The 13,307-nt window shown below is 44.1% G+C and overlaps 1 protein-coding gene and 2 long non-coding RNA genes across 4 annotated transcripts; all 3 read left to right on the forward strand.

Moving 5' to 3' along the window:
• The first annotated feature begins 5,714 nt into the window (after positions 1–5,714).
• On the forward strand, positions 5,715–6,349 carry LOC120037236. Its single transcript, XR_005474789.1, has 3 exons — positions 5,715–6,070; positions 6,161–6,222; positions 6,305–6,349. It is a non-coding gene; the product is annotated as an uncharacterized LOC120037236 (long non-coding RNA).
• Positions 6,350–6,357: 8 nt separating this feature from the next.
• Positions 6,358–6,986, forward strand: LOC120037237. The gene is made up of 4 exons (XR_005474790.1): positions 6,358–6,391; positions 6,479–6,762; positions 6,842–6,877; positions 6,976–6,986. It is a non-coding gene; the product is annotated as an uncharacterized LOC120037237 (long non-coding RNA).
• Positions 6,987–7,097: 111 nt separating this feature from the next.
• LOC120037238 (putative nuclease HARBI1) lies at positions 7,098–8,661 on the forward strand. Of its 2 annotated transcripts, XM_038983412.1 has the most exons (4): positions 7,098–7,530; positions 7,600–7,715; positions 7,812–7,921; positions 8,006–8,661. In XM_038983412.1, the coding sequence occupies exons 1-4, from the start codon at positions 7,098–7,100 to the stop codon at positions 8,376–8,378; spliced, it is 1,032 nt and encodes a 343-aa protein (XP_038839340.1). In that variant the 3' UTR covers positions 8,379–8,661. The 2 variants fall into 2 exon arrangements, 1 of the variants encoding a protein (XP_038839340.1); XR_005474791.1 differs by lacking the exons at positions 7,600–7,715; positions 8,006–8,661 and having other exon boundaries at positions 7,413–7,530; positions 7,812–7,861.
• The last annotated feature ends 4,646 nt before the right edge of the window (positions 8,662–13,307 follow it).

Consider the following 13,307-nt stretch of genomic DNA (forward strand, 5'->3'; position numbering starts at 1 on the left):
CTACCAGGACCCTAGAGCACTACCAGGACCCTAGTGCAATACCAGGAACCTAGAGCACTACCAGGACCCTAGAGCACTACCAGGGCCCTAGAGCACTACCAGGACCCTAGAGCACTACCAGGACCCTAGAGCACTACCAGGACCCTAGAGCACTACCAGGACCCTAGAGCACTACCAGGACCCTAGAGCACTACCAGGACCCTAGTGCACTACCAGGACCCTAGAGCACTACCAGGACCCTAGTGCACTACCAGGACCCTAGAGCACTACCAGGACCCTAGAGCACTACCAGGGCCCTAGAGCACTACCAGGACCCTAGAGCACTACCAGGACCCTAGAGCACTACCAGGACCCTAGAGCACTACCAGGACCCTAGAGCACTACCAGGACCCTAGAGCACTACCAGGACCCTAGAGCACTACCAGGACCCTAGTGCACTACCAGGACCCTAGAGCACTACCAGGACCCTAGAGCACTACCAGGACCCTAGAGCACTACCAGGACCCTAGAACACTACCAGGACCCTAGAGCACTACCAGGACCCTAGAACACTACCAGGACCCTAGAGCACTACCAGGACCCTAGAGCACTACCAGGACCCTAGAGCACTACCAGGACCCTAGAGCACTACCAGGACCCTAGTGCACTATCAGGACCCTAGAGCACTACCAGGACCCTAGAGCACTACCAGGACCCTAGAGCACTACCAGGACCCTAGTGCACTATCAGGACCCTAGAGCACTACCAGGATCCTAGAGCACTACCAGGACCCTAGAGCACTACCAGGACCCTAGAGCACTACCAGGACCCTAGAACACTACCAGGACCCTAGAACACTACCAGGACCCTAGAACACTACCAGGACCCTAGAGCACTACCAGGACACTAGAGCACTACCAGGACCCTAGAGCACTACCAGGATCCTAGAGCACTACCAGGATCCTAGAGCACTACCAGGATCCTAGAGCACTACCAGGACCCTAGACCACTACCAGGACCCTAGAGCACTACCAGGACCCTAGAGCACTACCAGGACCCTAGAGCACTACCAGGACCCTAGAGCACTACCAGGACCCTAGAGCACTACCAGGACCCTAGAACACTACCAGGACCCTAGAGCACTACCAGGACCCTAGAGCACTACCAGGACCCTAGAACACTACCAGGACCCTAGAGCACTACCAGGACCCTAGAGCACTACCAGGACCCTAGAGCACTACCAGGACCCTAGAGCACTACCAGGACCCTAGAGCACTACCAGGACCCTAGAGCACTACCAGGACCCTAGAGCACTACCAGGACCCTAGAGCACTACCAGGACCCTAGAGCACTACCAGGACCCTAGAGCACTACCAGGATCCTAGAGCACTACCAGGATCCTAGAGCACTACCAGGATCCTAGAGCACTACCAGGATCCTAGAGCACTACCAGGATCCTAGAGCACTACCAGGACCCTAGAGCACTACCAGGACCCTAGACCACTACCAGGACCCTAGAGCACTACCAGGATCCTAGAGCACTACCAGGATCCTAGAGCACTACCAGGATCCTAGAGCACTACCAGGATCCTAGAGCACTACCAGGACCCTAGAGCACTACCAGGACCCTAGAGCACTACCAGGACCCTAGAGCACTACCAGGACCCTAGAGCACTACCAGGACCCTAGAGCACTACCAGGACCCTAGTGCACTACCAGGACCCTAGAACACTACCAGGACCCTAGAGCACTACCAGGACCCTAGAGCACTACCAGGACCCTAGAGCACTACCAGGACCCTAGAGCACTACCAGGACCCTAGAACACTACCAGGATCCTAGAGCACTACCAGGACCCTAGAGCACTACCAGGACCCTAGAGCACTACCAGGACCCTAGAGCACTACCAGGACCCTAGAGCACTACCAGGATCCTAGAGCACTACCAGGACCCTAGTGCACTACCAGGACCCTAGAACACTACCAGGATCCTAGAGCACTACCGGGACCCTAGAGCACTACCGGGACCCTAGAGCACTACCAGGACCCTAGAGCACTACCAGGACCCTAGAGCACTACCAGGACCCTAGAGCACTATCAGGACCCTAGAACACTACCAGGATCCTAGAGCACTACCAGGACCCTAGAACACTACCAGGATCCTAGAGCACTACCAGGACCCTAGAGCACTACCAGGACCCTAGAGCACTACCAGGATCCTAGAGCACTACCAGGACCCTAGAACACTACCAGGACCCTAGTGCACTACCAGGACCCTAGAACACTACCAGGATCCTAGAGCACTACCAGGCCCCTAGAGCACTACCTGGACCCTAGACCACTACCAGGACCCTAGAGCACTACCAGGACCCTAGAACACTACCAGGATCCTAGAGCACTACCAGGACCCTAGAACACTACCAGGATCCTAGAGCACTACCAGGACCCTAGAGCACTACCAGGACCCTAGAGCACTACCAGGATCCTAGAGCACTACCAGGACCCTAGAACACTACCAGGACCCTAGTGCACTACCAGGACCCTAGAACACTACCAGGATCCTAGAGCACTACCAGGCCCCTAGAGCACTACCTGGACCCTAGACCACTACCAGGACCCTAGAGCACTACCAGGACCCTAGAGCACTACCAGGACCCTAGAACACTACCAGGACCCTAGAACACTACCAGGACCCTAGAACACTACCAGGACCCTAGAGCACTACCAGGACCCTAGAGCACTACCAGGACCCTAGAACACTACCAGGACCCTAGAGCACTACCAGGACCCTAGAGCACTACCAGGACCCTAGAACACTACCAGGACCCTAGAGCACTACCAGGACCCTAGAGCACTACCAGGACCCTAGAACACTACCAGGACCCTAGAACACTACCAGGACCCTAGAGCACTACCAGGACCCTAGAACACTATTAGGACCCTAGAGCACTACCAGGACCCTAGAGCACTACCAGGACCCTAGAGCACTACCAGGACCCTAGAGCACTACCAGGACCCTAGAGCACTACCAGGACCCTAGAGCACTACCAGGACCCTAGAGCACTACCAGGACCCTAGAGCACTACCAGGGCAAGTGCCCCATACAATAAGGGGATCTGCTGTACCCATGTTATGTCAGAAAAGTCAGTTATGAATTATTCTATCCTGGTTAAAAACAAGTTGTCATCCAATAGGCTTTGATAAAATGTCCAATATCCTCACCCACATGTAAATTCTGTAAGTGTAATGTATATGTCAATTGTTTGACGGTCCGACCGCATTCTGTCCCTCATCAACACAAATTTTGGTGCCAGCGAGAATGACATAAGAAAGTAGTCAAGACGACTAGCTTGATTAAACCTCCGTCATATATATCTCACTAGGTCAGGATATTAAACCTCCGTCATGTATATCTCACTAGGTCAGGATATTAAACCTCCGTCATCTATATCTCACTAGGTCTGGATATTAAACCTCCGTCATCTATATCTCACTAGGTCTGGATATTAAACCTCCGTCATGTATATCTCACTAGGTCAGGATATTAAACCTCCGTCATGTATATCTCACTAGGTCTGGATATTTAAGCTTCCAGAAATCCACTAGTTCTTACATATCCATGATATTCATGATTTCCTTACGTGCACAAGGGTGATAGTTCTGAGTGTGATTTCCTTTTACGGTCCATTGAGGTATTTAACACCAAGTTATAATCTCCCACCACAATAAGAATCTTGTATTGCTTGTAGACTTGGTCAATTATTACAATTATTTTCAAAGAAGCGTGGATCATCATTATTTGGACCGAATAGATTGGAATATGTTAAACATTTTTGGCTCAATGACTCCATCTTCCTTTTGGATCTGTTTGAACAATTTGCACATTCGTTTTACATCTGTGGAGTTTCTTTGCCCATGGGAGAAGTATATTAGGTTTCTAAGCAAATGTATTTGCATAACTTTTTTTCCCCCACAAGAGTACAATGTTAGCTAAACAGACTGTTACCAAAGCTACATTTCCACACCCTTTACTGGAAATGCACCTCCTTATGAGAAGGACAGTGAGTCTAGAATAGATGAAGTCATTACATCATAACCAGTTACAGTGTTTACTGTTCTTCAGGCCACACCTGTAGAAGTAGGCTGGCCAAAAAGAGAACAGAATATTATATAAACAAGATGCTGTACTTAAGGCCACACCTGTTGAAGTAGGCCACGCCTGTTGAAGTAGCCAATAAGAACTATAGAGAGCAGCCATTTCAAGAGTTACAGAAAAACCACTGGAGCTGGCAAACTACAGACTGCAGCTATTTCAAGTGCAAACGCAAGGAAGAAGATGAACAGAAGTGATCCTCCAAGTGAGTACTACTGTTGTGCTTTTATACCTGTCTATTATGTCAGTTTTGAGAGTATTCTGAATGCACTCGACTCCGTTCTATGAGCACCAAAATGACGATCTCCTTCTCTGAATTGCCTTGTGAAACCCTAACACTTAGATCATATTTTATCATGTAGCTTGTCATGTTGGCAATAGAACAAGCTTTTAAATAAAGCCCACCTGACACAGATTGTGATTTATCATGGGGTGTTTTTGAATTGCGTAAACAGTTATTGTGTGAAGGCGGGGATGCAGGGCTGTGTTCCAAACAAAACAACTACAAGTGTGCTTGTTCTAGTTCCTCAACAGACCAGATAGGAGTGGTCAAAAAAAGCACCGTATTGTTGAAGACTCTTCTTTGTGTCATAAAAGTGCAATGAAGTCACTTAGGAACCATGCACATTTTGGAGAGGTGTGTTGCCACTTGGAAACACCAGTTACACCTCTCACTCAAACCCTTTTAATTTTTATGTCTTATGTTGTGTTACGAATCCCTTTGGCCCGACAGTCTGGGGGGGGGATGGTAATGGGACCCGTAACATAACTCACGCAAATTATAATAGGGAAAACGAAACAGTGAGAACAAATAACCACAACAACTAAGATCTACCGTCAAACACTCAAGGTTTATTTATAAACACACAGTAATGGGGGGAGCAGGAAAACGGGCTGAGCTGGGGCCTGTTGCACAAAAGTAGAATTAAGACATCCGGGATAAATGACTCAGCTGAGCTCAATGAAGCCAAAACATGTGCGTCCAGGCTTAATTGGTTGCACAAAGACCAAGCCAGGATGAGCAGACACGGATTCATTAAGCCAGGTGAAACCAATCCTGGATAGGTGCGCGCTCACGGCTCACTCAAATAGACCCCGCCACAGATCACAGATTAACTGATTTACCATGGCAACTAGAGCCGCGTACTTTTCCCCGTCGGAAGCACAAATCCTCATGGAGGCATACGAGGAGGTAAAAGATATAATTAAGAAGAAAGGCAACACCGCCACAGTGATAAAGCAAAGAGAAAAAGCGTGGCAAAGTATTGCAGACCGCCTGAATGCGTAAGTAGTGCACAATTACACACTCACCGCTCCGCTGAAACATCACAATTACAATTCAAATATTTAATTCACATCTCCAAAAATGCAGTTGTACTGTAATTATGAAACGGTTAAATTTTTAATTGAAATGCACTGCAGATATGAGTGAAATTGTGTAAAGTAACTCCATCACACTGTATAAAGCTATGATACATTTTTTGATATTTTTACTGAAAACAAGACAAAAATACCAAGTAATTTTTTGCAGTGTGACTCCATTAAATGTGTGTGTGTGTGTGTGTGTGTGTGTGTGTGTGTGTGTGTGTGTGTGTGTGTGTGTAGATTAAACATGAACGGGCCAAAACGGACATGGCAGCAGGTCAAAATCAAATACAAGAACATTCTGCAGAATGGTATGGTCCCTGACTAATATTTAACAAAGCACAAGCATATATTGTACCCAGAAGGTGCCTGCTCACACATTGTCTGTACTGTTTTAGCAGTGAAAAAGAATACCCACAGACAATGCACGGGTGGTGGGTCACCAAAGGCTGACCTTACCCCAGCAGAGGACATGGCCTTGGAGCTAAATAAAGGCAGGCCCGTCTTAGAGGGGATCCCTGGGGGGAAAGAGACGAGCATAGGTTCGTCCCAAGATGCCACCCGCTTCATTCAAGGTATGTCCTTCCATCTCTACATGGGATACAACCACATTCATATTGAATCAATTTGGACTGTCTGACTTTGGTTTACCTATTGCCTTGCAGTGTCTGGCAGCACTGTGTTCCTGTTAGAGCCACCAGCACAAGCACCAGACGATGCTGATCCAGTGAGTACTCCATCAAAGGCATACTGTAGGCCTGGCATGTCTTGTCTACTAGCTTCAATATGAATCCGATTAAATGTGATAGGGTGAAGGCCCCAGTGCAGCAGCAACAGCACATGATGGAGACGATGATGAGGAGGAGACCATCTCTCTGGATTCCAGAAGGCATGAGGTATCATGTTAAGACTGTGAAAGTACTATTTACTCTACAATGGTGAGGAGTCCTCATCAAAATCAAAAAATCTAATTTCTTTTACAGGACCCAGATGCTATACAGTGGGAAAACCAGCCTGGCAACATAGTGCGTATTAATAAAAGGACACCACATCCTGCCAAATTCCAGCTGCGCTAATTGTATTGTGTTCACAGAGCTCACAAGCTATCAGAAAGTTGTATGGCAACCACTTCCGGCGCCAAATAGAACTGGCAGACATAGACATTCAGTACAAGAAGAAAAAGATGGAAAATCTTGCACTGGAGTCCGAAATAAAAAAGAGGACAATTAGGAAACTGGACCTTGAAATAAAAAAACTTGAGAGGGAGGTGAGATATGCCTTCAATGTACACTGTATGCTAACTGTAACACAAATGTATTAATCATTATTTTTCTTTCCTCCCCCAGCTCCAAGAAGATGACACAGCTCAAAATAAAAATTAGGTATATTCTCGTAAAGTCAAGTGAGCCATGACATATGAGCTCTTATTGTGAGCACACAGGACGGTGGCATCTTTCTAAGGTTTTTTTTATTTTCCCAGCAATCAGTACAACCAAGTCATCGTTATAAGGCATCGCCCTCTTTTGCCCACCCCCCCAGCACCAGGTGTGGCCACTAGCCTATATGAAGGCCCAAAATTGTGTGTTCCTTTCTGCTCTGACAATGGCATGCCCATTCGTGCGAGATGTGGTGGATGAAGAAGCACTTGTGCTGAGGAGAGCCTTCAGGCGAGAAAGGGTCTTCAGGGACCGGTTGGACCCACTGGCCTTCCCTGATGACCATCTATATGAAAGATACAGGTTTTCTGCAGATGGCATCAGGTATCTATGCAGACTACTGGGTCCCAGGATTAAGCACCGCACTGCACGGAGCCATGCACTGAGTGTGGAGCAAATGGTTTGTGTGGCCTTGCGCTTTTTTGCTAGTGGAGCCTTCCTGTACTCAGTGGGGGATGCAGAACAGCTGAACAAGGCCACAATTTGCCGCACAATAAGGAGTGTGTGTCTGGCTATCAAAGCATTAGCAGATGTCTTCATCTCCTTCCCTGGCCACAGAAGACTCTGTGACATCAAAGAGGAGTTCTATAGGATTGCAGGTAAGAGGATCTACAAATTACAGGACAACTGTTAACACATAGTAGGATACTCATTACTTTGTGTGACAGGGTTCCCCAATGTCATTGGTGCAGTGGACTGCACACACATAAGGATAAAAGCCCCCTCAGGTGCCCATGAGGCCGATTTTGTGAATAGGAAATCCTTTCACAGCATTAATGTTCAGGTGAACATAACTTTTTGATATTGTCCATTGACGAACACTCTGCATTGCCAGTGATGTGCATTGATTGGTGTAATATTCCTCATCTTATGATTTCAGATGGTCTGCAATGCTGACTGTGTGATCAGCAATGTTGTGGCAAAATGGCCTGGCTCAGTCCATGACTCCAGAATCTTTCGGGCCTCTGAAATCTATCACAAGGTAAGCCACACAACCCCTATTTATAACCATCATGGCTGTGTCAAGAATATCACTGTGTTTATGAGGTAGTAATGATGAGATTTTGTGTTGACAGGTGAATTCTCTGGTGTGTTGCTGGGAGACAGGGGGTATGGCTGCCAGCCTTTTCTCCTGACACCTTTCACAGACCCCCAGGAAGCACAGCAGGCCTACAACCATGCCCATGCCAGGACCAGGGCCAGAGTTGAAATGACCTTTGGCCTCCTGAAGGCACGCTTTCACTGCCTTCACAAATTAAGGGTCAGCCCTGTTAGGGCATGTGATATTACTGTGGCTTGTGCTGTCCTCCACAATGTGGCCTGCCTGAGGAAGGAGAGGGCCCCCAGAGTGCCACCAGCCATGGACTGGGACAATCCGGCAATCTTCCCTGATGACGACAGTGGTCGGCTGCTGAGGGACCAATATGTGTTGAATTATTTTAGTTAGTATGTGTGCTTTCAATTTTGGTTAAATATGTCCTGCGGTGGCAGAGGAATTTGGTTTTTTTTGGGTTCGTTTTTTGACGAATTTGGCCTCTTATGATGTTTGTGCGGTATACTGTGTGTAATACAAGGCTGCAGGGAGGCTACTGCATCCATTCATTTGTCTGTTCAGTTGATGTGTATGGATTTGTCCTGCATTTATTTTAGTGTGCAGACATGCAGGGTGTGTTATATACAGACCTTTGAATGTGTATGTATCATTTTGTATAATATGCTTGGATTCTGTGCTTTCCATCTTGTAGAGTCACTGTGACTTCAGTTTCAAAAGGAGCTGATGGTTTACCTGCTTTGTTTTGTCCTTATTCAATAAAGGAACATAATGTTACACATTGTGTTTTTATATTCATATGGAATGTGTATTTGTTTATATGACAGAGTACTAGGGCCACACTGAAGAAAAAGGATAAAGTCATAAATTTATGAGGCTGGTTCTTTCTGCAGAAAAGCTACATATTGTTTTTACAGTTTTGATACTTATGACAATGTGATACTTAATATTCTGGCACATCAGCATGTCTTTGTTTATGAAACCATACTGAAGTACAATTTCACGAAATGCCCCACATCTGTCATTTTAACAACTGTCCTCCTTTAAAACAACTGGTTACAATATTATGACTTGTGTTTTTTTCCCCTCTGTGGCCCTAATATTCTATCATTTTATATATAGCCTTATAGTCTATGGGAAACTGTAAATTATCTAATGATAGCAACATCATCTAAAAATCATTTTTTATCCAAAATCATTGAAATTAATGATCACAAACGTTTAAATAATAACAGTGGGTCTAGTTATATGTGATAACAATGTATAGTGAGCAGTGAAATAACTATTGGTTTCCATTTGTGGTGACTGCTGACTGACATTAGGGATGAGATTAAATAGATCCTGGAATTTAGCCTGGTCTGGAGCAGGCTAGCTCCACAGAATAAATCTCCATGGTAATTTATACCATAACATATCCTCCTGCCCCCTATCCATCTTTAGTGCAACCGGATTACGATCAATTGAGCAAGGATCACCAAGATATCCTGGCTTAATCCCTTATCCTAGTTTTGTGCAACAGGCCCCTGGACCCAAGGAAGGAAACAATAAGAATCCAAAAACACCCCTAAGCTAGACTAGCCTATTTCAACTACTACCTAACTAACCAATAAATACAGGGGGTGGCCCGCCCAGTTCTAACTAGTGTTTATATACAAAGTATTCCTACGGGTAATGTATGCCCAAGGGCATCTTATCTTGGTTACCCCCTTTTCCCCCGACTAAACAAACACTCAAACGCCATAACAAACACAATACTCACAGGTGGGGACAAAGTGACATGTAGTTGAAAACCACACAATGAATCTACATCTCTGCATTGACAGAGAGATTGAGCTGGTGAGAAAACAACTGACAGGGGTTTTAAACCAAGGGAAGGGGACTGTGATTGGGTAAGGGAAAAGGAGCAGGTGTCTTCCGATTAGTGACTGATTGATGACTGATTGGGGAATGATGATTGTCACCTGTGAGTAGGGGAGAAGGAGAGAAAAGAAATACACACCGGATACACAGAGAACACTTGTATCCGTAACATGTTGAATCTAACCCAATTTCCAATAATACTCTTATGTTACTGAATGTATCCAGAGTAATTTCAGATTTAAAAAAGTATAGTAAATGTAAAAAGCACATCAAATCAACAGAGAAATCTCACTGGGAACATTTCAAAGTCTACTCCACATTGGTTTGTCGTAATTTCATTGAAATGATGTGAAAACAACATTGATTCAACCAGTGTGTCCAGTGGGATGTTTGGATTCAGTCTTGTTGTCAGGTGAACTGTTAAATCCTCACTTTTAGTCTAATAATTATCTCAGAATCTCCAAACTGTTCCCTGTTCCCAAACTGTTCCCTTTTATTGCTACCATGGTTATGCTTTCAGATATTTATTCTGTAAGAAACATTTCAATTTAGCCCTATCCATAAAAGCCAATTCCCACAAGTGTAAAGGGTTAAGGTCAACGGCAGCATGCACTCTACCTTGTACCAAGACATTTTAGCCAAAAACCTGGTTGCCTCTGCAAGGAGCCTAAAATTAGTGTAAGGGGTGAATAATGAGTGTACAAAACATTAGGAACACATTAGGACAGTTGTGGGAAGCATTGGAGTCAACATGGGACATGGGCCAGCATCCCTATGGAACACTTGACATCTTGTAGAATCCATGACCCAGTGAATTGAGGCTGATGAAATGAGATTCATCCAGCAGTATCTTTCCCTGATTTAATCTGACCAATTATACAGGTATTGTGTGACGAGAATTACAGGCCAGGCCAATGAAATGCTTTTATCCTACTCTGTAAATATCCTATCTTTAAAAATAACAACAACAAGAACTAATGACTAGATCACCAAATATAAATGATCAAATAATCATTTATGTAAACAAACAGTGAGCCCAATAGAACCCCGATCCAGCGACTGTCAACACAACACATTTTGGCAAAGATCACAGCCCGTATCAACAAAGCATCTCAGAGTAGGAGTACTGATTTAGGATCTGTCCATATAATCTTATTCATTATGATCTAAAAGTCCAAACTGATATTAGTTCAGCACTCGTACTCTGAGATGCTTTGTGGCTACGGGCCCTGGTCACTACTAATCTCAACAATTGTTGTTGTTGTCAACTCAATCTGCCATGAAATCAGTAAACCCTGCTCTCAATCTGTCATGTAATCAGTAAACCCTGCTCTCAATCTGTCATGTAATCAGTAAACCCTGCTCTCAATCTGTCATGTAATGAGTAAACCTTGCTCTCAATCTGTCATGTAATCAGTAAACCCTGCTCTCAATCTGTCATGTAATCAGTAAACCCTGCTCTCTTATCTGTCATGTAATCAGTAAACCCTGCTCTCAATCTGTCATGTAATGAGTAAACCTTGCTCTCAATCTGTCATGTAATCAGTAAACCCTGCTCTCAATCTGTCATGTAATCAGTAAACCCTGCTCTCATATTAACACAAATTTGAAGTCTATATTTGGTCATTTAACTTATATTTATGGTTGCTCTTCAGCAAACCACAGGAGCAATTAGGGTTAAATGCTTTGCTCAAGGTTATCCTGTTGAGGACAGAGGGCGCTGTTTTCACTTTGGGGGAAAATCGTGCCCAATTTAAACGGCCTCGTACTCAATTCTTGCTCGTACAATATGCATATTATTATTACTATTGGATAGAAAACACTCTCTAGTTTCTAAAACCGTTTGACTTATATCTGTGAGTACAACAGAACTCCTTTTGCAGCAAACTTCCTGACAGGAAGTGGAAAATCTGAAATCGATGTACTTTTCTAGGGGCTGCCTATTAAAGTCCTTGATGTTTATTAGTTTAGATGCACTTCATACGTCTTCCACTAGATGTCGACAAGCAGTGAGAGAAGAAATTGAGTGTGTAACTTGATCTGGCCTCGAATTATAGCTCTTGGCATGACGTGTCACCAGTTTCCTGTTTTCTGGAGAGCGCGAGCAGGGACCTGGATTTGCCTTCTGATAAGCTGCCGTTATGGACGACTAATATCTCCGGCTTTGATTTTATTTGATACATGTGACAATATCATCGTAAAGTATGTTTTTTCAATATAGTTTAATCAGATTATTGAAATTTTTTCCGGAGTTTTTGTCGTGTTCCGTTCTCTTCCGTTTGTTGACATGGAGAGATTCGCGTCACTTGGCAAGTGTGCTTGCTAAATCGAGAGGGAAAAAGGCCGTTCTAAATCCAAACAACGATTGTTCCCGACAAAGGACCCCTTGTACAACATTCTGATGAAAGATCAGCAAACTTAGGACCCATTTTATGATGCTATTTCATATATCTGTCGAACATGTTGTGCTAGTCGGTTGCGCCCAGCTTTTGGGTACTCTCTCGCTATACCTAAGCTGGATGTCGTAATGAAGTTATTTTTAGAATTCTAACACGGCGATTGCATTAAGAACTAGTGTATCTATCATTTCCTATACAACATGTATTTTTTAGTTATGTTTATGAATAGTCATTTGGTCAGAATATGTGTGTCAGAAAAAGTGTCAGAAAAATATCCGGACGTTGTGGGAAAAAGATGCTACATTAGCACAATGTATAACCACTGATTTCAGCTCTAAATATGCACATTTTCGAAACAAACATAAGTGTATGTATAACCTGATGTTATAGGACTGTCATCTGATGAAGCTTATCAAGGTTAGTCAAAAATTATAAATCTTTTGCTGGTTTGTTACGATCGCTAACATTTGCTACTGGGGAATGGCTTGTGTTTCTGGCTATTGTGGTAAGCTAATATAATGCTATATTGTGTTTTCGCTGTAAAACACTTAAGAAATCGGAAATATTGTCTGGAATCACAAGATGCATGTCTTTCATTTGCTGTACATCATGTATTTTTCAGAAATGTTTTATGATGAGTATTTAGGTATTTGACGTTGGTGTCTGTAATTATTCTGTCTGCTTTCGGTGCAATTTCTGATTGTAGCTGCAATGTAAACTATGATTTATACCTGAAATATGCAAATTTTTCGAACAAAACATAGATTTATTGTATAACATGTTATAAGACTGTCATCTGATAAAGTTGTTTGTTGGTTAGTTTGGTTGGTTCTTGGTTAGTTAGGTTGGCTTTGTGCATGCTACCTGTGCTGTGAAAAATGTCTGTCCTTTTTTGTATTTGGTGTTGATCTAACATAAATATACGTGCTGTTTTCGCTGTAAAACATTTTAAAAATCGGACATGTTGGCTGGATTCACAAGATGTGTACCTTTCATTTGCTGTATTGGACTTGTTAATGTGTGAAAGTTAAATATTTCAAAAATATATATTTTGAATTTCGCGCTC

The sequence above is a fragment of the Salvelinus namaycush genome, unplaced genomic scaffold (genome assembly GCF_016432855.1).
Source record: "Salvelinus namaycush isolate Seneca unplaced genomic scaffold, SaNama_1.0 Scaffold165, whole genome shotgun sequence".
Taxonomy (NCBI): domain Eukaryota; kingdom Metazoa; phylum Chordata; class Actinopteri; order Salmoniformes; family Salmonidae; genus Salvelinus; species Salvelinus namaycush.